The sequence below is a fragment of the Capricornis sumatraensis genome, chromosome 14 (genome assembly GCF_032405125.1).
Source record: "Capricornis sumatraensis isolate serow.1 chromosome 14, serow.2, whole genome shotgun sequence".
In the NCBI taxonomy this organism is placed as follows: Eukaryota; Metazoa; Chordata; class Mammalia; order Artiodactyla; family Bovidae; genus Capricornis; species Capricornis sumatraensis.
Window position 1 is genome coordinate 10,879,523 of NC_091082.1, and position 25,651 is coordinate 10,905,173.

The 25,651-nt window shown below is 50.5% G+C and overlaps 1 protein-coding gene across 2 annotated transcripts in view; it reads right to left on the reverse strand.

Moving 5' to 3' along the window:
- Positions 1-994: 994 nt before the first annotated feature.
- Positions 995-25,651, reverse strand: part of PIK3C2B (phosphatidylinositol-4-phosphate 3-kinase catalytic subunit type 2 beta) — a 51,360-nt gene continuing 26,703 nt past the window's right edge. For both annotated transcript variants that reach the window (XM_068985887.1, XM_068985886.1), the window contains 14 exons: positions 25,084-25,191; positions 22,148-22,240; positions 21,223-21,352; positions 17,024-17,160; positions 12,611-12,780; positions 11,987-12,143; positions 11,573-11,682; positions 10,475-10,676; positions 9,902-10,026; positions 8,872-8,989; positions 7,513-7,594; positions 3,955-4,061; positions 2,226-2,354; positions 995-1,439 (listed from right to left, as the gene is read on the reverse strand). In XM_068985887.1, coding sequence (XP_068841988.1) covers positions 1,251-1,439; positions 2,226-2,354; positions 3,955-4,061; positions 7,513-7,594; positions 8,872-8,989; positions 9,902-10,026; positions 10,475-10,676; positions 11,573-11,682; positions 11,987-12,143; positions 12,611-12,780; positions 17,024-17,160; positions 21,223-21,352; positions 22,148-22,240; positions 25,084-25,191 — 1,857 coding nt within the window. In that variant the 3' untranslated portion in view covers positions 995-1,250. The remainder of the gene's footprint in view (positions 1,440-2,225; positions 2,355-3,954; positions 4,062-7,512; positions 7,595-8,871; positions 8,990-9,901; positions 10,027-10,474; positions 10,677-11,572; positions 11,683-11,986; positions 12,144-12,610; positions 12,781-17,023; positions 17,161-21,222; positions 21,353-22,147; positions 22,241-25,083; positions 25,192-25,651) is intronic.

Genomic DNA, 25,651 nt, shown 5'->3' on the forward strand with positions numbered 1-25,651 from the left:
TTTGGTAGGGAATGAAGAGTGATAAGAGTTCAGAGACCCAGTCCCTCCCTCCCAGCTCAGCTCAATCCAGCCTCCACACAACCAAAGAAAATCACAGGAAAAAACCCAGTTTTGATGGGATCCCCCACCCGCACCCCTTTTCTTCAGTCAGGGCATCCCTTTGGCTCCGGAATAACAGGTTTATGGCCCCACAGAATGAAAGAAATTCTTATTAGAAAACATGACAGAAGTGGAGTTTGGGGGAGAAGCAGTGACAAGGGAGTGGCAGGTGATGAGGCCAGGCCACAGGCGGCCCTGCTGGCGCGTGCAGCCCGGAACCCTCCCCAGGGCCAGGACGCCCGCGGCCAAACCCGGCCGCAGGCCATCCCACCGGAGGAAGCTGAAGGGACAGGCCTGTGGGGGATCACCCCAGCGTATTCACAGGGACAGCACGGTCCCCAGAAAGGCTGACGGAGGGGCAGAAGACAGTGTTCAAGGCATGTCCTAGCAGAATAGGGCCAGACCAGAGGAAAAACTCCCCCCAGACGAGCCCGGGTCCCTGAACACAGGTCCTCTGCAGAACCCCATCCGGAAGGCCCTTCCTTACACACACAGGCATCACACTGCTCTCCTTTGGAGGCAAAATCAGACAGGCCCAGCATGCAGGCCTCAGTCAAGCACACCCAGCCCTCCCTGCCCCTCCTGACCTGCTTCAGGGAGGGAGGGTGCTCCCCAAGGGCCCACTGGGCCCCTCCCCAAATAATTCCTATAGATAGAAACACAAAACAAACAAAAACCTAGGGGCAAGTCCAATAAGAACCTTAATCAAGAAAAGTCCAAATAGTCTTCCTCTTTTGCCTTCTAGGGCACATGTAAGTCCCTTCTCATAAGGCTTCCTGTCCAGTCAGGACAACATTACTATTTCATTTTTTAAAAATAAAAATAAAGATACCCACCCACCCTCCCGCTAAATGCTACTTCTACAGCACACCTCACACACCTCAAACCAGGCATTGCTCCCTTGACACAAGGTAAACTTAAAACTTTGCTGCAACCTCACAGCCTCCACAGGGCTGCTCATCACAACCAACTCAAATGCAGTCTTCAGAGGAGGGGACAGCAGACAGCATCTTTACTCTCCCTGCCTCCCACCCTGGAGGCCAGGATGGCAGGGAGGCCCACTGAGGGCCATGCCCCTACCCGAGGAAGGGACGAGTCCTCTCCCTGGCTCTGCCGTGAGCCTGGGGTCCCAGGCCGGGGCTCCGCTGTGTTCATAAGGTCTCAGGACTTCGAGATCCCAGTGCAAACCAGCCAGTCTTCTCCTGGGCCAGGTCCAGCTCTCGCAGGCGGATGTGCACCTCTCCAAGGAGCACATTCTCCCAGAACCCTTGCTCACTCAGCACACTCAGCTGCAGCTCCCGCTGCCGCAGGTCGCCCTTGGGGATTCCATCATACACCAGCTGCAGACGCCAAATTGGGAAGAGAGGGAGGCAGTGAGAGAGGGAACACGGAAGGGGGAGGTGCTTGTCTGCTGTGGTTCAGGGACTTGCCAGGTGGACCAGTGGCTAAGATTCCATGCGCCCAGGGCAGGGGGCCTGGGTTCGATCACTGGTCAGGGAACTAGATTCTACTGCCACAACTAAAAGATCTCACATGCCTCAATGAAGATCGAAAATCCTGTGTGCCACAACTAAGAACTGGCACAGCCAAATAAACAAACAAATGCTGGGGGGGAACAAGTGAACCTAACAAAGAAAAAATGTTCTGGTTAAAAAAGAAAGGTAGTTTGTGGTGGTTTGATCTGGCTGAGCGTAAGACCACTTTACTTCCCCAACCAAAGTCCAAGGGAATACAGAAGGCATACAGTACCCAAGGGGACCTTCGAAGAACCCTATTCTCAGCTCAGGGTTCCAGCAAATGAAGGCTCAGCATCGGGGCCACAGTTCATTATCAGCAAAGGGCCAGCAGGCTCCTCCTCCCCACAGACCACGCCCAACTGTGGAATCCCTACCCTAAGTATCAGCAAACATTTTAACATAAAGGGCCAAATAGGGAATACATTAGGCTCTGCAGGCCATACAGTTTGGTCTATGTCACAGATACTCACCCCACTGGAACAACGTGAAAGCAGCCAGAGGCAAGACTTAAATGAACAGGAATGGCCATGGCCCTACACGGCTTTATTTACAAAACCAGGCACTGTTTGTTTACCAACTCCAGCCCCGCCCATCACCTTCCCCACATACCATCTCATTGTAGGTGGGGTTGCAGGTTTTCCGGGCCACTTTGGTTTTCTTCTTAGTGGTTTTCTGAGGGTCAGGAAGGAGGTAAATCTTGACATAGGGGTCGGGATCATTCCCATCCTGGAGCAGCTGCTACAAAGGGAATGAGAAACCAAACCGTCCGTCTGCCTCTGTATCACTATTCCTGTGACCACCCCCTGATCCAGTCTCTCTTCTCCCACACCCAGCTTCTTGCAATGCACAATCACTCACGTTTCCCAGCCAGCCTACTGCATTCTGCCAGAAACACCTACCACGGTAACATTAGATGTCATCCTAAAACATCAGATCACCCATGACACCAGTCTATACTCTGCATATGAATGCTCAGGGCACACCAGAACTTGGTCTGTTCCAAATGAACCATAATATCCCCAGATATCTTCACCCAATGTCTGTCTACTTTGTCATTTGACCCAGGAAACCCCTAGTGAGAGATAAGCAGAGAAATGAGTCCGAGAGATGAAGTTGCTTGTTCAAGGTCAGCCAATTAGTGACTCACACAGGCTGATGCTTTAAAACTTCAGTCAGATCTTGGCATGCCTCTGCTCAAACCCTCCAGTGGCTCCCATCTCACTCAAGGAAAAGCCACGCTCCTGAGCGCAGGACCACCGCCCTGGTCGGCCCCCTCCGACCTCAGCATCCACTATTCTCCCCCTGCTCCAGTACTTTCAGTCACACTGGGACCCCCTGCAGGGCCCGACACACATGGCCCCTCCCGCACCTCCTCATCAGTGAGGGTTTCCCTGGCCGCTCTGAGAAACTGCTGATGCCCTCCTTCTACCCCGGTATTCCTCGTCTGCTTTATTTCTTACCAAAGTGCTTACCACTATCTGACTTGCCGTGTATTTTACTTAACTGTTTCCCTCTGCCTACTATATTGTGAGCTCGCTGAAGGCAGAGACTTTATTTTGTTGCCCTCCTGTCCAGAGCTAACGTATCAGTGCCTGGCACGCAGTAAGGGACTGATGAAGATTTGTTGACTACAATGAATGAGTGATGCTGTGAGAGTGAACCCCTATCACCTCTGATTCCAGACCTCATGGACCTCCTGCCACACAGCAGTGCCCCACCCTGCAGAAGTCCAGGACTCCGTAGGTATTCTATGAGTTCCCTTCCCCTTCCACTCATAAGGTTCTCAGAAACATATCAAAAATTTAGTAATTATATACTCCCTTGATTATGCCTGAAGGATGTCATATGGCTGCCTTACCTCTATAACCAGGAAATAGGCCCCCTGGGTCTCTCTCTTATAATAATCACCATAATAATAATACCAGGCACTATGCTAAGTACTCTACATGCATTATCTCATTTAACCCCTATAACAACCCTACGTGGCAGATGCTAACATTATCTCATTTTAATGAGGCTAAGAGTAACCGGGCTACTTGCCAAAGGCCACAGGTAGTAAGAAGCTCTGTCCAACATTGCTTGGTCATACCACAGGCCTAGCATGGGAGCAGGCTCACTGGGGATTCATCTAGAAACTTTTGTGATTACTCTCATGAGAGGGGGGTAACAAAACAGGTCTCATCAGTCAGAAAAGTGCCAGAAGATAAAGATCCCAATAAGGACTGTGTATGCCTGGAGAATCCCAGGGACGGAGGAGCCTGGTGGGCTGCCGTCTCTGGGGTCGCACAGAGTCGGACACGACTGAGGCGACTTAGCAGCAGCAGCAGCAGGCACTTACCAAGCCCCGGATGTGCATCACCATGATGAAGAGTTTATTGTTTTTGTAGGAGATGGACAGTTTCACCTCTCCGCCAACCTTCCCGACTGGCCGGGCCCATGTGCCTTCTGTAGGGGCAAAGGACAGAAAGGTCAGGGGGCCAGCCCTGCCCCATCGGGTGCCAGGTAGATGGCTCTGTTTTCTTCTGACCCCCTGCCCCATCTCCATGTCAGATTCCTGATGTCCCATCAGGGATCGGCCACGTGGCATCTATGAGCATGACTTGGGTTGCTGTCTGCAAGCATGACTTGGGTTGGGGTGAGTCTATCCAATTTCAGTCTGTAAGTAGATCCAGTCCCTGAGAAATCTGCCCATGGAGCTGTGGACCCCACAGATTCTTTAGCCAGTGAGCCAAGGAACAGAGATGAGTCAAGGAGAGAGACCTGGGAAGAAATGGGGGCAGGAAAAATTACCTTTCGGAAGGTTCAGAGAAGTTAAATTGGTTCTTAAACTGAAGAAAGTAGGGAAAACCACTAGGCCATTCAGGTATGACCTAAATCAAATCCCTTATGATTATACAGTAGAAGTGACAGATAGATTCAAGGGACTAGATCTAACAGACAGAGTGCCCTAAGAACTATGGACAGAGGTGCGTAACACTGTACAGGAGGCGGTGATCAAAACAACCCCCAAGAAAAAGAAGCCCAAAAAGCAAAATGGTTGTCAAAGGAGGTCTTACAAAATAGCTGAGCGAAGAAGAGAAGAGAAAGGCAAAGGAGAAAAGGAATGGATACAACTGAATGCAGAGTTCCAAAGAAGAGCAAGGAGAGATAAGAAAGCCTTCTTCAGTAAACAATGCAGAGAAATAGAAAAGAACAACAGAATCAGAATGGGAAACACTAGAGATCTCGTCAAGAAAATTAAATACCAAGGGAATATTTCATGTAAAGAGGAGCACAATAAAGGACAGAAACAGCATGGACCTAACAGAAGCAGAAGATATTAAGAAGAGGGAGGAAGAATACACAGAAGAACTGTACAAAAAGGTCTCAATGAACCGGATAACCATGCTGGTGTGATCACTCACCTACAGCCAGACATTCTGGAATGAGAAGTCAAGTGGGCCTTAGGAAGCATTACTGTGAACAAAGTTGGTGGAGGTGACGGAATTCCAGTTGAGCTATTTAAAATCTTAAAAGATGATGCTGTTAAAGTGCTGCACTCAGCATGCCAGCAAATTTGGAAAACTCAGCAGTGGCCACAGGACTGGAAATGGTCAGTTGTCATTCCAATCCCAAAGAAGGACAATGCCAAAGAATATTCAAATTACCACACAACTGCATTTATTTCACTTCCACATGTACAAGCTGGGTTCAGAAAAGGCAGAGGAACCAGAGATAAAATTGCCAACATCCATTAGATCATAGAAAAAGCAAGGGAATTCCAGAAAAACATCTGCTTCATTGACTATGCTAAAGCCTTTAACTATGTAGATCACCACAAACTGTGGAAAATTCTTAAAGAGATGGGAATATCAGACCTTACCTGCCTCCTGAGAAATTTAAATGCAGGTCAAGATGCAATAGTTAGAACCAGACAGGGAACAATGGCCTGGTTCAAAATTGGGAAAGGAGTACAACAGCAAGGCTGTACACTGTCACCCTGCTTATTAACTTATACAGAGTACATCATAAGAAATACCGGGCTAGATGAAGCTCAAGCTGGCATCAAGACTGCTGAGAGAAATATCAATAACCTCAGATATGCAGTTGATACCACCCTTATGGCAGAAAGCGAAGAGGAACTAAAGAGCCTTTTGATGAAGGTCAAAGAGGAGTGTGAAAAGGCTGGCTTAAAACTCAACATTCAAAAAACTAAGAACATGGCATCTGGTCCCATCACTTTCATGGAAAATAGAATGGGAAAACAGTTGGAAATAGTGACAGATTTTATTTTCTTGGGCTGCAAAATCTCTGTGGACAGTGACTGCAGCCGTAAAATTAAAAGATGTTTGCTCCTTGGAAGAAAATCTATGACTAATCTAGACAGCGTATTAAAAAACAGAGATATTACTTTGCCAACAAAGGTCCATGTAGTCAAAGCTATGGCTTTTCCAGTAGTCATGACTGATGTGAGAGTTGGACCATAAAGAAGACTGAGTTTCAAAGAATTGATGTTTTTGAACTGTGGTGCTGGAGAAGGCTCTCGAGAAGTCCCTTGGACAGCAAAGGGGTAAACCAGTTCATCCTAAAGGAAACCAGCTTTGAATACTCACTGGAAAAGCAACAAGGTGAGCACAGCCCTGAGCAGGCAGCCCCTGCTGGTCCTCATCTCTCTGCACCTGTTACTGGGCAGCAGGTCCTGCTCAGCAGCCGCTCAGGCCCCTCAGCAGACCCTGCCCACAAGCAGCCACTGTCGACGAGCAGCGTCCGTTTCCCGCTCAGCTACTGGCCAGGGCCACAGCGGGCCCCGCCCACTGGTGACTGCCAGCGAGGGAGCGCTGGGGAAGTGGCTGAGTCAAGGGTCAGAGGTATGGTGGTCATCAGGTGGACGTGAGTAAGAGGCAGATCCAGGCCTTCTCCTGGAGGCCCTCCAGCTTACCCAGCCTCGGGCCAGTGGTGAGCTGGGGGGCCCAGGGAATAGACTGCGCATGACTCCTGGCAGCCCTCACTCAGCCCCTCCACTAGCCCTGGCCCTGGCCCTGAGAAGCGGTGCCCCTCTCCCCCATCCCTGTCTCTGTGACCCTCTAGCAGTGGCCGTCTGCCTGGTCACAGTCTGGGGGACCTGGTCTCCCCGTTTGGGCAACCTGAGGAGACTGAGGACCAGTGGGTTGGATGCCAGGCTCCCTCAGGGATGACAGCTGGGCAAGACATGGGAACCTGGCCCTGAGGAGCTGCCAGCTGAGATATGCCTCCCCTTAGCCAGGACTGGGACCTTGGAGGGTTAAAGTTGTGCCTTGGGACTTTGCCCTTTCTTATCAGGACAGAGAATAACATTTGTCCAGCAGAGATTCACAGGAACGTTGTTGCCTGACCACTGACCTAACTTCAAGAACGAGACTCTGACACCGAGAAGTCTGCAAGAACTAACCACACCCGTCCTTCACCTTTTGCTTTTAGAAAGCCTTGCTGAAAGCTTTCAGTAACATTGAGGTCCTTAAGGCATGAGCCACCCATCTCCTTGTATGAATCCGTAATAAAACCTTTCTCTGTTCCAGGCTCTAATGTTTCATATCCATAGGCCTCACTGTGCATCGGGCACACAGGCTTGCGAATTCGGTAACAGAAGGACTGGTGCTGAAGCTCCAATACTTTGACCACCTGATGCAAAGAACTGACTCATTAAAAAAAGACCCTGATTCTGAGAAAGATTGAAGGCAGGAGAAGGGGGAGACAGAGGATGAGATGGTTGGATGGTGTCATCGACTCAATGGACATGAGTTTGAGCAAACTCTGGGAGATGGTGAAGGACAGAGAGGCCTGGCATGCTGCAGTCCATGGGGTCACAGAGTCGGACACGACTGAGTGACTGAACCACAACAGGGAAGCTGGCAGAAACGTCACAGAGACGGCACCATACCTGAGGACTTGGGAGCCAGGCTGCTGCCTGCAGTCTTCTCATCCCTGGGCAGGGGGTGGAAGAAGGTATACACCAGATCACACTGGAATAGAATCAGAAAACAGGGTCATTCCTCAGTAAGACAACGGCCCAATGAAAAAAGGAACTCCTCAACATTAAAAGAGACTTACAAAATGCGATAACCAAATGTAATATGCAGTTCTTATTTGGGTCATGGCTCAAAAACACCAACTGTTTAAAGAATTTTGGAGACGACAGGAAAATTCTAAATATGGGCTAAGAGTTGGGTGGTGTAACAACAGTCCAGTTATGTAAAATTATGTCCTTGATTTTTAGAGATGCATAGTAGTTAGGGGTAGAATGTCATGATGGCTTTGACTTACTTTAAAATATTTCAGAAAAAACAGATGAAGCAAACATGGCAAAAAATAATACCTGTTTAGGTGATGAATATATAGGTATTCATTATACCATGTCTCTATTTTTCTGTATGTTTGAAAGTTCCCGTATAAAAAAGTTTTGAAAAAAAGAAAGCAAATAAAAGTAGTCACATCAACTCAAAAGCAGTCTGTTCTTGGCATTCCCTGGCAGGCAAGTGGCTAGGACTCAGAGCTTTCATTGCCTGGTCCCAGGCTCGATCCCTAGCTTAAGCCAGCCTTGGATAAGGACTATAAATCGTACTTTTGAGAATGTTTCCTAAGCAATTAGGGAAATGAAAACAAAAATGTGTGACAATACCCACTCTAGCATTAATAGTGAAAAGGTCGGGAGGGGCATTATCTAAATATCTTTCAAGAGGCGAATGGTTAAAGAGCTGGTATTGCAAGTCAGTATATTAACTTAGCATAGATATTTAAAGTTATGCTAACTACAAACACTTCAGTAAAAATAAAACCACTATAAAACTGTCAAAGTCACATTTATATATGGCCAGATAGGAAGGAAACATGGAAATGGGGTTAGACGGTTTTTTAGGGTGATGAGACTCCTGATGACTCTCTGTCTTTATGACCATTATAATACCAAATTGTAACACCACTTGTTTAAAAGAAATATCCAGGTGGTACACATACTCAGCTTGTTCAGAAACCTTCCATTTCCTCAGGCTCCTGCTTAGCACAAGCACTGTATGGCGGCAGCTGACACAGATCTGTGTCTCCGTGTGCCCGGCTGCGTGTCTGGGTTTCACGTTTCTGCGCGCAGCTCAATGGGGCTGGGGTGCCACGACCCACCGCCCTCCTCCCCGCTCCCCGGACAGACCCAGGAAACGCAAGCGCCTTCTGCGATGGCCACCCGCCTCCGTCCACACTCCCCACCTCTCAGCGGCGCCAGGCCGGCCAGGGACAGAGGGCCACCCACCTCGGCCACCTCCGGGGCCGCGTGGACCAAGTGCCAGATGTAGCCGTTCAGCTCCTCCCGGCGCCGCTCGGCCCCCGCCTCTCCTCGCGAGCGGCCAATCACGAAGCGACTGGGGAAGCTGGCGGCCGGTGGGAAGACGGTGAAGAAAAGGAAGCAATAGCCTTTAGTGCCATTCCACTTTCATTTTCAGCCATCTGATCCGCATTTCTCTCCGGCCTCCCTCCCCAGGGACCTCTCCCCGACTCCATGCCTCGCCCGGCTCCGCAGGTCTGTGCCGAGGACGCACGCGCAGCATCTCCCACTGGACAATTCCACGGACCCCGGAAGAGAAACCCAAAGCGCTGAGCAGAGCACTGCAGCTGTCCAGAAGTGCTCAGGCAGCTCTGGAGCTGATCATGGTTCAAACTCTATTTGAAAAACGGCTCCTTAAAATTGCTGTAGAACACATCTAACATAAAATCTACTGTCTTACCCATTTGTAAGCGTACAGTTCGGAACTAAACGCACTCGCACTGTGGTGACACCATGATCACCATCCCTCTCCAGCCTTTTCCTCTTGCGAAACTGAAGCTCTGTGCCCATTAAGCAGCTCCCCGTTTGCTCCCTCCCCCTGGCAACCACCATTCTACTGGCTGTGTCTATGAATGTGACTACTCTAAGTACTTCACACAAGTGGAATCATGTAGTATAGTAATATTCCATTTTGTATATACATCACATTTTCTTTACATATTTCAAAAATACTTTTTAGAAGATTAGACACTTCAAAACATCTTCCGACGCCATCAATCCCCTGCCTTTAGACCCAGTTTGCTGCCCTGGCAGGTGCACCGAGGCTTGTTTTTGAGGCAGGAGGAAGACCACTTGAGAGCCTCAGAAGCGCACGGCCAGCAGGGGGAGCGCTTGTCATCGCACATTGCCAGTTAAGAAAACCAAGGACGCAGGTCTTAACTCCCAAGGGCTGTGCTGTCCAGCCCCCAGCTGCCCTTCCCGCTACCCCCTCAGTGCAGAGAGCAGGCGGAGCAGTTACCTGGGCAAGAGGGAAGAAGGGAAGAGCAGCCGCAGCTTATTGTGTAACTCCTGGAACTCCTCAAACGTCCGCTGGATGTAAGTGGCCTCGTGAGCATTCTCTCGCATCACCTTTACCACGTAAATCTGCAAAGCCCAAATCTTAGTGAACACACCCTGCCAAACCAATGAAGAGGGCAGGTGAGGGGACAGAGGGTGTGTGTGTGTGTGTGTGTGTGTGTGTGTGTGTGTCTGTGTGTGTGTGTGTGTTGGAAGAGTTACGCGTTCCAGAAGGAAGAAGATAAAAATGTCTCTAATGGAGACGAAGATAATACACATATGCAGGAAAATGAAAGCAAAGATTCACAAGAATCCTTAGTTCACAAGACCCTCGGCTCAGAGGGAATAGCCATCCAACTCATCTCCCTGACAGCAGGCAGGCCACTCGGGCCGGGGAGGGGAAAGGGTCTGCAACTGCCCCCAGCACAGGGTGCTCAGCCAGCTCCAGCACCCACAGTGTGGAAGGCAAGAAACAGAACCACAACAAACTCGGTGGCGGGGAGCAGGAGAGCGCCAGACTGGAGCAGACACTTACATAGCCCTTGTTGGGGTGGAAGACCTTCTCGTGGCGACAGAGAAACACACCGCTTATGCGGCCTGAGCTCTTGAGAGTGTGTGTTCGTGGAGCAAAGGAGAGGGTCAGCCGATCATCTGAGCCTAAAAACTTCATCTGAGCCAGGTTATGAATAAAAAAATTGAGCTTTGTGGCTACACTGCCAAGGCTGGACTCTATCAACCTGCAGAAGGATGGGAAGAAAGGGTTACAACCACAGACCCAAGTCCCCACTGCCTGGGCAGAGCTGTATCTCAAGGAATATCGCCCGACACCTGAGGCTAACACGCAGCTCAGATCAGATCATTTCCCCTGTGTGCTAGCCTTATAAGGACATGACTGCACACAATGATTTGAATACAGTTTATTCCTGTGGACCTTGGGGGTCTCATCTCCCCTCACTGCCTGCCTGGGCCAAAGACAGTTAACCCAAAGTAGGAAGGAACTGTGGGATGCCACCGTGGGGTCACCACGTAAAAGTCTAAATACTATTGTCAAACTGAGTTTCAAGCTTCAGGACAATAGATCCTCACCAAACAAAACCCAACACAGAGATTTTAGTTCCTAAGGAAAGGTAGTGTATTAGCGCCAGAGAAAATTTAACTCGCTAACTTCCCAAAAGGGTACATAATAAAATGGACAAAACCGTAGACATTAGTACATAGGCACTTTCCTGCTTTCATACATAAATGTGTCTAAAAACATCGAATGTGGGAAAATGGAACCATGAAATTCCATGTTCTGACAAGGGGGAAGGTCCCGATCGAGAGAGCTAAAAACTATTACAAAATCCCTACTGTACACGGCCCCACAGACAACGTCCTTGACCGTGACCTGGTGAGAAAGCAAGCAGGGGATCGCAATACCTCTGTGTAAAGGTCAGCACCCAAGTACAGGTGGGAGACTGAGCCCGAGAGAAGTAAAATGATTTACCCAAGTCAGACAACTGACCCATGCTGTCAACTCTCAGCTCTGCCACCAGAGCAAAGCCTCTCCCAGCCTAGCCCAGCTCCTCCCCATCGAGCGGCCTGGAAATTACCTACCAGAATGGGCAGCGCTGTTTCGTAGGCACAGTCTCACCTGGTGAAGTAGGTAGTGGCATTGGCCTCCGTGTCCTGAGGCCTCAGGGCATCGTACACGTACTTGAGGTCTTCCAGGTCTGAGAGTTCAGGGATCCCACAGGACAACATCTACAAGAGCAAAGAGGAGAGGGTGTCTGTAACGACCAGGAGTTCAAGACTTTCTACAGCTTCGCTCCCTAACCCTTCTAGAGGGTGGTAGGGAGATGCGGTGGGCAGCGGCTGGCAGGCCACAGGAGCTGGGGGGTCTGGAGCAGGAAGTCAGACACCAGCAGACACCACTGTCCCCAGGTGGTCTGGGCCCTGCCTTTATCTCGGGCTCAGAGAAGCAGATCTCCGGAAGCAAGACGGAGAGTCTTAAAGATGGTGTCAGATGATAAGAAGGAGGGTTTCAGAAAGGGATGGAGCTCCTCACCAGGCCCAGAAGGTTGAGGAAGAGGTGGGTGTGCTTGCGAATGAGGTTGTAGGCTTGGCAGCAAAGGTCAACAAAATCATGGAAGCGGCTGGAAGGCTTGTCACCCCCGTTGATGACATACGCCATGTCCGAGGTGAAGACAAAGGGGGCGCGGTCCCTGAGCCAAGGGGAACACACAGGCAGAAGATCAGCACGAAGGGGAGGCTCACCGTGTGGGCTGTCGGGGGAGCTTCCCCTCATCCCTCGAAACCTGTGTGACACTGGGTCCACGGGCTCCTCCAACACTGTTTCTTTTCCCACTTTAACCTTAGAAGATGCCCAGACACGTCGTTCACTGGTCCCTTGCCTGTGAGCTAGTGATGTTCCTCCGGGTATCTGGTACTTCTTTTGGCTGTGGTCTGGGCTCGTTTCCCCTTGCTCAGCCCTCAGCAGGCAGGGAGGAGGGCTGGTCCCTGCCTTCTTCTGCAAGGCCTCAGTGCTCTCTTCCCCAGAGCTGCTCAACCCAGGGGCCACACTCTGCGGTGTGGGGGCCTTTTCCCATCATGGGCTTGCGTTCCAGCTTTGAACCATTTCTGCTGACCTCCCAGGCCCACACGCACGTCCTGGCTTCAGGGGGCTGCTTACCGCTTGATGTTGCCGAACATCTGGGCATGGCCCAGGAAGCGGCCGAAATCTATGTGGAACATGTGGCCGGTCGTCTTCAGCATGATGTTGTCGTTGTGTCGGTCACAGATGCCCAGGACGTAGGTGGCCACACAGCACCCGGCACAGGAGTAGATGAAGTTCTCTACAGCCTGAGAGGAGGGCACGCAGACGGCAGGACGTAAAGCCGGTGCACAGGGGCCCCAGGGGCAAAACCAGGCTGACCCAAGCCCGCCCTGACCCTCTCCCAGGAGCCCAGGGGCTCTCACATCTGCCTGCTCAGCCTCCATCACACACTGACATACACCCTGAGGCACACGGAAGCTTGTCCTGTATCTTATGGGGCAAAAAGCAGACGGGAGGCTTATACGCATATATCCACTATCCGCAATGTATCTGTTATCTGCAATACATGACACTTCCTGCACCTTTCTTTCTCCTCGGGAAACTGGCTGGAAGGACAATGGACTGATTCAGGAGCCTAGGCTTGACCAGCCCAGAATCAGGCAGGCTTGATGTTTACAACTTTCCCACCTCGTTGTGGTGACCTTAACTCAAGCATAGCACCGGGGCAGCAGACTCAAAGGTCCCCTCCTGACCCTGCTCAGAATTCTTCTGTGTGCATCCCCATCCCCAGTAAAGCTCCCATTTCTGGTGTTCTTGGTAACCAATAAATGCTAATCTACTTAAATTCGCCTCACTCCAAGGAAGAGCTGAGGGAGTTTGAACCCTTCTAGAGGGTGTTTTACACTTGAAAATCAGACATCTTTAGTTGGTAAAATGTGTTAGAGCTATTTCTGAGTTTAAAGCAGGAGGGGGAGGAGTAAGGGGTTAGATCTACCTTATTTTATCTGGTTAATATCTGCCCCCTTATCTGGCTTTCCAATAAAAATGTATGGAAATCGTGAATGGACACCTTCCATCCTCCAAATCCTCTTTGGGAGGTTCAGAGAATTCCTAAGACCTCAAGAAAGACCTGAGCAGAGGCTACAGCTGTCAGAGCCAAGCAGGAAACTGGGCATGAGAGAAAGTTTCCCAGCTATAGAACATGCCCTCGCCACCTCCCTCTGCAAATTTCTATCCAGGCTTCAGGGACCTTCCTGAGTTCCCAGACCCTCCCAGCCTGCACTGACTCCTCCCTGCTGATCCCCTACAGGCACCAACACTCATTCAGAGTTTAGTACTCTCCCTTTCCCCAGGGCCCAGGGATCCTATCTCCCAGCAGCCTCTCGGCTGCTCCACAGGCCTATTTCAAAATACAGAAATCTCCCAGCTACTTGTTAAATTGAACCAGATGACTAATCCCTAGGAAGTTAAGAATAGAAAGTTCGTGAAGAACTTACAGAATGTTCATCCTGAAAAAAAAAAAAAAGATGACTTCTATGATAGGGAAATACGTGACTGAGAAGAAACCGCTGAATAACCCATCAACTCTCAGTCTTGACCATCTCTACCTTCCTGTCTTCCTGTCACAGGTATTCTGGCTACCTGAAATGTATCCTGTTTCGACTTACGAAGCAGCTGTATGCCTATACTATATCACAGAGTAAATGACTAAAGTCTCCTCACCTGATTACACAGGGTGTTAGCTGCTTACTGGCAGGAAGTCTCAACGTCTAAAGAGAGCGCTCCTGATTTAAGGGGTTTCATGTGTAGGAAGGGGGTACTCTGTTTGCTGAGTAGGTGGCCAAGGTACAAGTATCTCTAGCTTTTCCCTCCTGGAAGGCGCCATAAGAAACTATCTGCATCATCCTAGTAGGAAGGCTAGAGGAGCTGAGAGTCACCTCTGAAAGACTGATATTAAACGCTGAGATGCTGAGTGAATTTCTCTCTGTGTGTATTCTTGTACAAACTTCTATAACATTTACTATGACTATTACATTGGCAAGGAGTAATCACAATTCCAACACCAAGTACAGTGCCTGTCTATGGTGGCTATTTAATACCTGAAAAATACATGTTAGTATAAATAGTATATGGAGTCGAGGGAGGGTGGAAACAATATTACTTCTTTCCAAGGGTAAAGGACCTTAACATTCACAACATAGAGGAGGTGGGTTTGGAGGGATGCGGAAAGGAAGAAAGGGCTTTCCTGGCAAAGGGAACACTACTGTCTAAAGGAATCTAGGAAATGGAAGTGGCTCCCTAAGCTATAACATAAGTGACCGTAAGACAGGGAGGCGCAGAGGAGGAGACCACAGGGGTCGGCAGGGCTGGGTTACAGAAGGCTTTGCAGCAGTGTCGTGGACGGGGAGGCGCAGTGGAGACCACAGGGGTTGGCGGGGCTGGGTTACAGAAGGCTTTGCAGCAGTGTCGTGGACGGGGAGGTGCAGTGGAGGAGACCACAGGGGTTGGCGGGGCTGGGTTACAGAAGGCTTTGCAGCAGTGTCATGGACGGGGAGGCGCAGTGGAGACCACAGGGGTTGGCGGGGCTGGGTTACAGAAGGCTTTGCAGCAGTGTCATGGACGGGGAGGCGCAGTGGAGGAGACCACAGGGGTCGGCGGGGCTGGGTTACAGAAGGCTTTGCAGCAATGTCGTGGACGATAAGCTCATCTCTTAGGACACAAGGAGTCCTTGAAGAACAGAGAGCAAAGGAGTGATATTAGCAGTTTGCACTTTATTTTGAAAGCCTCAGAAATCAAGCAGAGAATGAATGTGAAGAGGAGAGGCATTCCAGCGGTTCAGGGGGCAGACAGAAACCGGCTGAAAGAAGTCATGAGAAGAAGTAAGACAGAGTCAAGAGGCCCCTGGGGAACAGAATCATCAGGGCTCGGTGAAGCAGAGTGGAGGCATCAGGAAGATCTATGCCTCAGACCTCCCTGGCGGTCCAATGGTTAAGGTTAAGAATCCACCTGTCAATGCAGGGGACACAGATTTGATGCCTCATCTGGGAAGATTCCACATGCCACAGGGCAACTAAGCCCAAGTGCCACAACTCCTGAGCCTGCGCTCCAGAGCCCGCCTGTTATAGCTGCTTGAGACCATGTGCCCTAGAGCCCGGCTCTGAAGCCAGAGAAGCCCCTGCAAAGAGAAACCACGCACAGCGATGGAGACCCAGCACAGCGAATAGCTAAATGAAGTAAAACAGAGAGCAGAGGACTCACGGCTGTCTTGGGAGACCACACAGAGAGCCTTATCACTCAGGAAACTCACAAAAACCAGGTGTCAAGAGGACAAAGAGGGCCAGAAAGCTCAGTTTTGACTTGAGTTTGACGCACAGGTCAACACAAGCAGAGGCCCAGCAATCGGGCAGTAAGAGGGAAGAGGGAGTGGTTCTGGAAGTCATCAGCAAGGGGGGTAAAGTAACAGATGATGAACTGGCCCAAGAAGAGCACAAAGAGCCCAGCAGGCCAGGAATTAAACCCTGCGGAACGCAAACACTCACGGCCTTGGAAGGCCATCTAATTACATGTTCACTCAACAACACTCTGATTATAATTTGGCTGCCCATGTAGGTTCTCCCTGAGGGATAAAAGGCACTGGGCAAGGAAAGTCAGTATATATAGATCCCCATAAACTCGCGTTCTGGTTTAAGGTCATTCTCTTACGAGCGTGGTGATGATGACTTACTCTCTCTCCCTTAAACATGATTAACCCAGAGGCAAGAGCCGTGGGGCTGTGGACCAGCCACAAAACCAGGCAGGTCACCGAGCCCTACCACCCAGGAAAGCCCCTCCCGAGGAAAGTCAATTGCCTTTTCCATCATCTCGGTGTCATTATCTACCCTCAACCCTGCACACCACAGACCAACTCCATAACTGGGAACAACTGAATGAACCTTAATCCACATCTAAGAAAAAGAGGAGTTGGATAAAATAGATAGCCAATGGTAATTTGCTGTATGACTCGGGGAACTCAAACAGAGGCTCTGTAACAACCTAGACGGGTGGGATGGGGAGATGGGAGGGAGGTTCAAGAGAGAGGGGACATATGTATACCTATTCCTGTTTCATGTTGATGTTTGGCAGAAAACAACAAAATTCTGTAAAGCAATTATCCTTCAATTAAAAAAATACATTAATTAAAAAGAGGAGGTAGATAAAATGATCTCTTAAGTTTCCTCCAACTCTTATTCTGCAAAGCACCACTGGACTCCTCCGAAGGCACAGGAGGACGTGGACAGGACCCATGACTGACACGGCGCCCCTTCCTCCGAACCCAGTCTGCCAGAGGAGCCAGGGAAGGCTTCCCAGCTGGATACCAGAGGATGCGCTCGGGCAGCTGACATCAGGCATGTGACCCCCTCACTGGGAGGCACCAGTCCACCGAGAGTGTTTCTTCCCTCCCAGCACAGCTTAGCCGCCTTCACTGTGCACACGTAGGCCTTGGGGGAACCCGGCAGGGCACCAGGCCACGCGCACCCCACCCCAGACTCACCCCTTCTCCAGTCCTACCTTCTCATACGCGTCCTCCCCAGGGTTGTGCTTCTGCAGCCAGTCAGCGAGCGGCCGGTCCTTAAAGGAACCGGTCACCCCATGCTCCACCTGGATCTTGCGCAGGGTCTCAGAGTTGGGGATCATCTCCACCATCCCTGTGAGCGGAGACACCAAGTCACTCTCCAGAGCAGAGAAAAGACATCTGTCAGGAGAGGACTACAGGGGCTTTGCTGGATGTGTCCCTATAAATTAAGCCCTCGGACATTTGCACAAAGTTTGATAATAACGGGAAAGATCAACCTTATACCTAAAGCAACTAGAAAAAGGACAAACAAAACCCAAAGTTAGTAGAAAGAAGGAAATCATAAAAATCAGGGCAGAGGTAAAATAGAAATGAAGAAAACAATAGCAAATCAATGAAATGAAAGGCTCGGTCTTTGAGAAGACAAGCAAAATGGATAAATCTTTAGCCAGACTCATCAAGGAAAACAGTGAGAGGATTCAAATCAAGAAAATTAGAAATGAAAAAGGAAAAATTACAACTGACACCACAGAAATACAGCAGGGCATAAGTGACTACTACAAGCAACTATATGCCAACAAAATGAACAACATGGAAGAAATGAACAAATTCTTAGAAAAGTACAACCTTCCAAGACTGAATGAGGAAGAAATAGAAAATACAAACAGAGCCATCACAAGTAATGAAACTGAAACTGCAATTTAAAATCTTTTAACAAAAGCCCATGACCAGATGGCTTCACAGGCGAATTCTATCAAACATTTAGAGAAGAGCTAACACCCATCCTTCTCAAACTCTTCCAAAGAACTGTAGAGAAAAGAACGCTACCAAGCTCATTCTATAAGGCCGTCATCACTCTGATACCAAAATCAGACAGAGATATCACAAAAAAGAAAATTACCAGCCAGAATCAATGATGAACACTGATGCAAAAATACTCAACAAAATGCTAGCAAACAGAATCCAACAACATGTTAAAAGGATCACATGCCATGATCAAGTGGGATTTTTATCTCAGGGATGCAAGGATTCTTCAATATATGTAAACCAACCAATGTGTTACACTATATTAACAAAGAAGAAAAACCATATGATCATCTTAATAGATGCAGGAAAAGCTTTTGACAAAATTCAACACTGATTTATGATGAAAACTCTCCAGAAAGTGGGCATAGAGAGAACCTACCTCAACATAATAAAGGCCATATATGACAAGCCCACAGCAAACATCATTCTCAATGGCGAAAAACGGAAAGCATTTCCCAAGATCAGGAATAAGACAAGGTGTCCACTCTTGCCGCTATTGTTGCCCACACTTGCAACACAGTTTTGGAAGTCCTAGCCATGGCAATCAGAGCAGAAAAAGAAACAAAAGGAATCCAAATTGGAAAACAAGAAGTTAAACTGTCACTGTTTGCAAACGACATGATACTGTCCATAGAAAATTCTAAAGATGCCACCAGAAAACTTCTAGAGCTCATCAATGGATCTGGTAAACCTGCAGGCCACAGAAGTAATGCACAGAAAGATCCTGCTTTCCTAAACACCAACAACAAAAGGTCAGAAAGAGAATTTGAGGAAATAATCCCATCTATCACTGCAGTACTCTTGCCTGGAGAATCCCCTGGACGGAGGAGCCTGGCAGGCTACAGTCCACGGGGTGGCAAAGAGTCGGACACGACTGAGCGGCTGCACCTTCAACTGTACCTTCAAACCTACTCAAGGAGGCAAAACACCTGTACTGAGAAAACTGTAAGATACTGATGAAACTGTAAGAAATAGACGGAGAGATACACCCTGTTCTTGGATTAGAAGAATCAACATTGTGAAAATGACTTTACTACCCGAAAGCAATCTACAGAATCAATGCTATCACTATCAAATTACCAACAGCATTTTTCACAGAATTAGAACAAAACGTTTTACAATTTGTATGGATACACAAAAGACCCCAAACAGCCAAAGCCATCTTGAGAAGGAAAAATGGAGCTGGGGGAATCAGGTTCCCTGACTTCAGACTAAGCTACAATAATTAGGACAGTATGGCACAGGAACAAAAACAGAAATGTGGATCAATGGATCGGAAAAGAAAGCCCAGAGATTAAACCCACACACCTACGGTCACCTAATCTATGACAAAGAAGGCAAGAATATACGATGGTGACAAGACAGTTTCTTTCAATAATTGGCACTGGGAAAACTAGACAGTTACATGTTAAAGAATGAAATCAGAACACTGAAGACCATACACAAAAATAAACTCAAAATGAACTAAAGACCTCAATGTAAGACTGGACAAAATGCTTAGAGAAAAACACAGGAAGAACACTCTTTGACATAAATCACAGCAAGATCTTTTTTGACCCACTTCCTAGAGTCATGAAACTAAACACAGAAAGAAATAAATGGGCTCTAACTAAACTTAAAAGTTTTTGCACTGCAAAGAAAGCCATAAAAGATGAAAAGACAACCCTCAGAATGGGAGAAAATATTTGCAGACAAAGCAACTGACAAGGGATTTATCTCCAAAATATTCCAATGGCTCATACAGCTCAGTATCAAAAAGACAAACAACCCCATCAAAAAATGGGCAGAAGACCTCAATAGGTATTTCTCCAAAGAAGACATAGAGATGGCCTAGAGGTACATGAAAAGATGCTCAGTGTCACTAGTCATTAGAGAATTGTGGATCAAAACTAGGATGAGGTCTCATCTCACACTGGTCAAAGATTAAAAAATCTACAATCAATCAAGGCTGGAGAGTGTATAAAAAAGGGAATCCTCCTACACTGTGGGTGGGAAGGTCAATGGACACACCACTATGGAAAACAGTATGGAGGTTCCATACGACCCAGCAAACCCACTACTGGGCATATGACCTGAGAAAATCTTAATTCAAGAAGACACGTGTATCCCAGTGTTCATCGTAGCACTATTTACAATAATCAGGACATGGACACAACCTACATGTCCATTAACAGATGAATGGGTAAAGAAGATGTGGTACGGATACACAACGGAAAGCTCTGCTCACCCATAAAAAGGAACGAAATTGGGTCATTTGTAGAGAAGTAGATGGACCTAGAGCCTGCCGTACAGAATGAAGTAGCTCAGAAAGAGAAAAATAGACACTATAATAAGGCGTATTTGTGGAATCTAGAAAAACGGCACAGATGAGCCTGTTTGCAGGGCAGAAACACACACAGACACAGAGAATGGAGGCAGCAGGGGACGACCTGGGGACTGGGACAGACATGCACACCGCTCTGCGTAGAGCAGAGAGCCGGTGGGAGCTGCTGGATAGCACAAGGAGCTCAGCTCAGCGCCCTGTGCCGACCTAGAAGGCGGAATGAGGGGCCGGGGGAGGCAAGACTGAGGCAGGGGGATGTGCATACATGCGGCACAGTACTGTGCAGCAGTTATAGCTCAATTAAAATATATACACACTAAGGGGAAAGATACGCCCCTGCTTTCATATTCCACACTGTGACTCTGGTGTCCCCAGCTCACAGCCATCATCTTTTACTGTTTTAATTTTTATCATGGGATTTCCAAATACATGTAAGAGTAAAGAAAGGTCTCATGAACTCACACATCACCATCACCCAGTTTCAAAAATTATCAACACTTTGCTAATTCTGTTTCATCTATTTCAATTACCCAGCCCTGCTTCCCTCTTCTCTCCTCCAGCCTCCTCCTGCCTCAATCCCATCTGGAGTATTTTTAAGTAAATCCCATACATGTCATTTCACTCATACGTATTCCAAGTATGACTAACAAGGACATAATTATGGCATTAACTCTAAAAATTTAGCAGTCATTCTTTCATCTGATCTGATCTAGCCCAACCTATACACAGATTTCCCACAACTGTCTCAGAAAATATCTTTCCACAGTTGGGTGTGTTAGGATCAGAATCCAAAGTCTACACAGTGTACATGGTTGCCATGCCTCCAAGTCTGCTTTAGTTCATGAGTCTCTCTCCCTGCCTTCATTTTTATGCTGTTCCACAGGTTCTAACGGAATAACCCTGCCCTTCCATTTTCCTGGAGAAGCACAGAGTTAACGGCATAACCCTGCCCTTCCATTTTCCTGGAGAAGCACGGAGCTCCTGTTAGGGAACGGCAGAAGGGCATGCAGCAAGGACGCCCTCACGGCAGCGGCCCAGCCGTCAGCCCGCCCGGCCCTGACTGACCTCTCCCCCGGCCGGTGGAGAAGCAGCGGAAGATGACCATGCGCATGTCCAGGCCCTCCTGGACCCAGATCTTGCTCATGATGCGTATCATCTGCAGGGTCAGCATGTCCTGGCGAAGGTCGTCCCCGCACTGGAGGAAGGAAGACGGTGACCAGAGCACCTCGCTCCCCTCCCCCAGCTCGCACCAGGCCCCAGCTCCCTCTGGGAGGGCAACCGTGGCCGGCGCTGCCCGGCTCTCCGCCTCAGCCCTGGACCTGCTCACCCAGCTCCCACCAGGTCAGACACCAGAGAGGGGCCAACAGCCACCCTTTATCCCTGCACTGCTGTGGCCTTTCCCCAACCCCACACCCCCATCTGAAGCCAAGTCTGGGTCCCCTCCTTCACGCTGCCCTCCTAACCATCCAAGTCAAGTGTTCACACCTTGGTGGAGCTTACATACAGCACATGTATGTGACTAAGCCACGCTCATGCCTTTCACTCCCCCCCGGACTGTATGCTCTGAGCCTATATTTATTCCTCAGAATCAGGGACGGCCCAGTGAGAGGAACCTCAAGATTCATCTAAGTCCAACCTGCACCTGATACATGAATCTCCCGCTCAGCATGCCTGTCACAGTCAGTCAGCCTGAAGACCCCAGGGACAAGCAGGTTAGCACCTTATCCGCTTCGTTGCTGGCCTTCTAGAAAACACTTCTGACACAGGCGGTCAGCTGCCTCCCTGTACATTCCAACACTGCTCCTGGTTTCCTCTGGGCCCACACACAGTCGATCTGTTTCCTTTTCAGCCAACAGTCTTTCATGCACTACAGCGGCAGCATGAGTGCAATTAGCAGGACGAGAGGGGCCCTGAGGCTGTTTCTGCCCCGTGGACTCCCTCCTCTCCTCTCTACTGCCTACACCCCACCAGGCTCGAGAGGGGTCCTCACCTTGAAGATGACACGGATGTTCTCGCCCAGCGGGTCCACGTTTTGGAAGGAGAGCTTGAGGGGAACGGCGTTGGAGTTGAAGTAGGAACAGTCCTGCCGCCGTCGAGAGGGTAGTGGTGAGAGTCAGGGCGGCCCAGGCCCAGGCGGGAAAATGGCCGCCCCCCGTTTCCCCAGCCTCTGCGGCCCACCCTCCTCTGCCCTCCCGTCGCCTTCGCCCCGGTCTAGTGTGTTAGAGCTTCAGCTGCTGCGCCTGACCTCCTAGCCCTTCCGTTCACTCCGCTGCTCTGCTGCGTGACTGCTGGCAATCAGGCGTCCCATCTATACTCGCCCCTAAAACGGGGCTCACAGTGCTGACTTCAGGAGAGCGGTGAGGATGAGACGTGACGCCAAAGGGAAGCACCGAGAACACGGCCGGGCACAGGGGAGTGCTTGACAGACGACGGACCGCCAGCTGCCCTTCAGCCTCGGCATCACCAGGACAGAGCCTGACCCAGCCACGCTTACCCCCCAACACACTCACCCCACCACACACCCCCACCACACACCACACACGCACACCACACACACTCACCCACACCACACACCACACACTCACCCACACACGCACACCACACACACTCACCCACACCACACACCACACACACCCACACCACATACCCACACCCCCACACACACTCACCCCACCACACACCACACACACACCCCCACACCACACACACCACATACCCACACCACACACCCACCCACACCACATACCCACACCCACACCACACACTCACCCCCACCACACACCACACACGCACACCACACACACTCACCCCACCACACACCACACACACCCACACACACTCACCCCACCACACACCACACACACACCCCCACACCACACACACCACATACCCACACCACACACCCACCCACACCACACACCCACACCCACACCACACATTCACCCCACCACACACCTACACCACACACTCACCCACACCACACACCCACACCACACACCACACACACATACCACACACACTCACCCACACCACACACCCACCCACACCACATACCCACACCCACACCACACACTCACCCACACCACGCACCCACACCCACACCACGCATTCACCCCACCACACACCCCCACCACACACCACACACACATACCATACACACTCACCCACACCACACACCACACACTCACCCACACTATATACCCACACCCATACCACACACACCCCCACACCACACACCACACACTCACCCACACCACACACCCACACCCACACCACATACTCACCCCACCACACACCCCCGCCACACACCACACACGCATACCACACACTGCACACCACACACTACACACCACACACACTCACCCACACCACACACCACACACTCACCCCACCACACAACCCCACCATACACCACACACGCACACCACACACTACACACCACACACACCCACACCACACACCACACACTCACCCACACCCCCACATACACTCACCCCACCACACACCCCCAACACACACCACACACCACACGCACACCACACACTAGACACCACACACACCCACACCACGCACCACACACTCACCCACACCACACACCCCCACCACACACCACACATGCACACCACACACACTCACCCACACCACACACCGCACACACCACATACCCACACCACACACCCACCCACACCACATACTCACACCCACACCACACACTCACCCACACCACGCACCCACACCCACACCACACACCCCCACCACACACCACACACACATACCATACACACTCACCCACACCACACACCACACACTCACCCACACTATATACCCACACCCATACCACACACACCCCCACACCACACACCACACACTCACCCACACCACACACCCACACCCACACCACATACTCACCCCACCACACACCCCCGCCACACACCACACACGCATACCACACACTGCACACCACACACACTCACCCACACCACACACCACACACTCACCCCACCACACAACCCCACCATACACCACACACGCACACCACACACTACACACCACACACACCCACACCACACACCACACACTCACCCACACCCCCACATACACTCACCCCACCACACACCCCCAACACACACCACACACCACACGCACACCACACACTAGACACCACACACACCCACACCACGCACCACACACTCACCCACACCACACACCCCCACCACACACCACACATGCACACCACACACACTCACCCACACCACACACCGCACACTCACCCACACCACACGCCACACACTCACCCCACCACACACCCCCACCATACACCACACACGCACACCACATACTACACACCACACACACCCACACACTCACCCCACCACACACTACACACCACACACACCCACACCACACACTCACCCACACCACACACTTACCCACACCACACATCACACATCCACACCACACACCCACACCACACACTTACCCCCACCACACATCACTCACCCCCACCACACACCCACACCACACACCACATACTTACCCACACCACACACCACACCACACACCACACATTTACCCACATACTCACACTACACACACCCACACCACACACTTACCCTCACCACACACTCACCCACACCACACACACACACCACACACACACCACACACCACACACTTACCCACACCACACACCCACATCACACCATATACACATTTACCCACACCACACACCCACACCACACACCTACCCACATCACACACTCACCCACACCACACAGCTGTCAGGTGAAAGACCACACGTGTCAGGGCTGGGAAGAGGCTCCACATAAGCCCCTCTTTCTCGTCTCTCTCAGTAAGCAGGTCAGTGAGGGCCCTGCTTCCATGAGCCCTCCCCACTCCGAGAGCCCCACACCCGCCAGTCGCTCACCCTGGGCACAACACCCTTAACCAGCAGGCTGGGGCTGAGGGGCAGGCGGCAGGAGCCGTTGAGGGCGAAGAACTGCTCCACCTCCTCCAGGCCGGCACGGAGGATGCCCTGTGGGGGGAGCAGGTGGGGTGAGCACCGGGGCTCCGCCAGAGCCAGGCCCCTCCCCGGCCGGGTGCCCAGGTGAGGGCCGGGGGCTCCGCCAGAGCCAGGCCCCTCCCCGGTCGGGTGCCCAGTAGTGGCTGGTATGGAAATAATCACCGGAGAGGTGTGGACAGCCTCCTGCAGACCGCGATGAAGGAAAACCACCCCCACACCCCTGCCCGGGCCAGCGCCAGGCCACAGCCCAAACACTTGCAGAGACGGAATGGATGGCAGAATGGCTCACAGGGCCGCAGTGAACGCAAGGGGGCCGCAGGCCAAGGAGGAGCTGCCGCTTGGGCCGTGGCCAGAGCAAGCCAATAATCTAGACTTTATCATCTCCCAGTTTTTAAAGGTTAGCAACCAGGGTCCCTAATATTGGCCTATACAGGCCCGTTGTACAAACATAAAGGTGCCCCTTCTGGTGGTC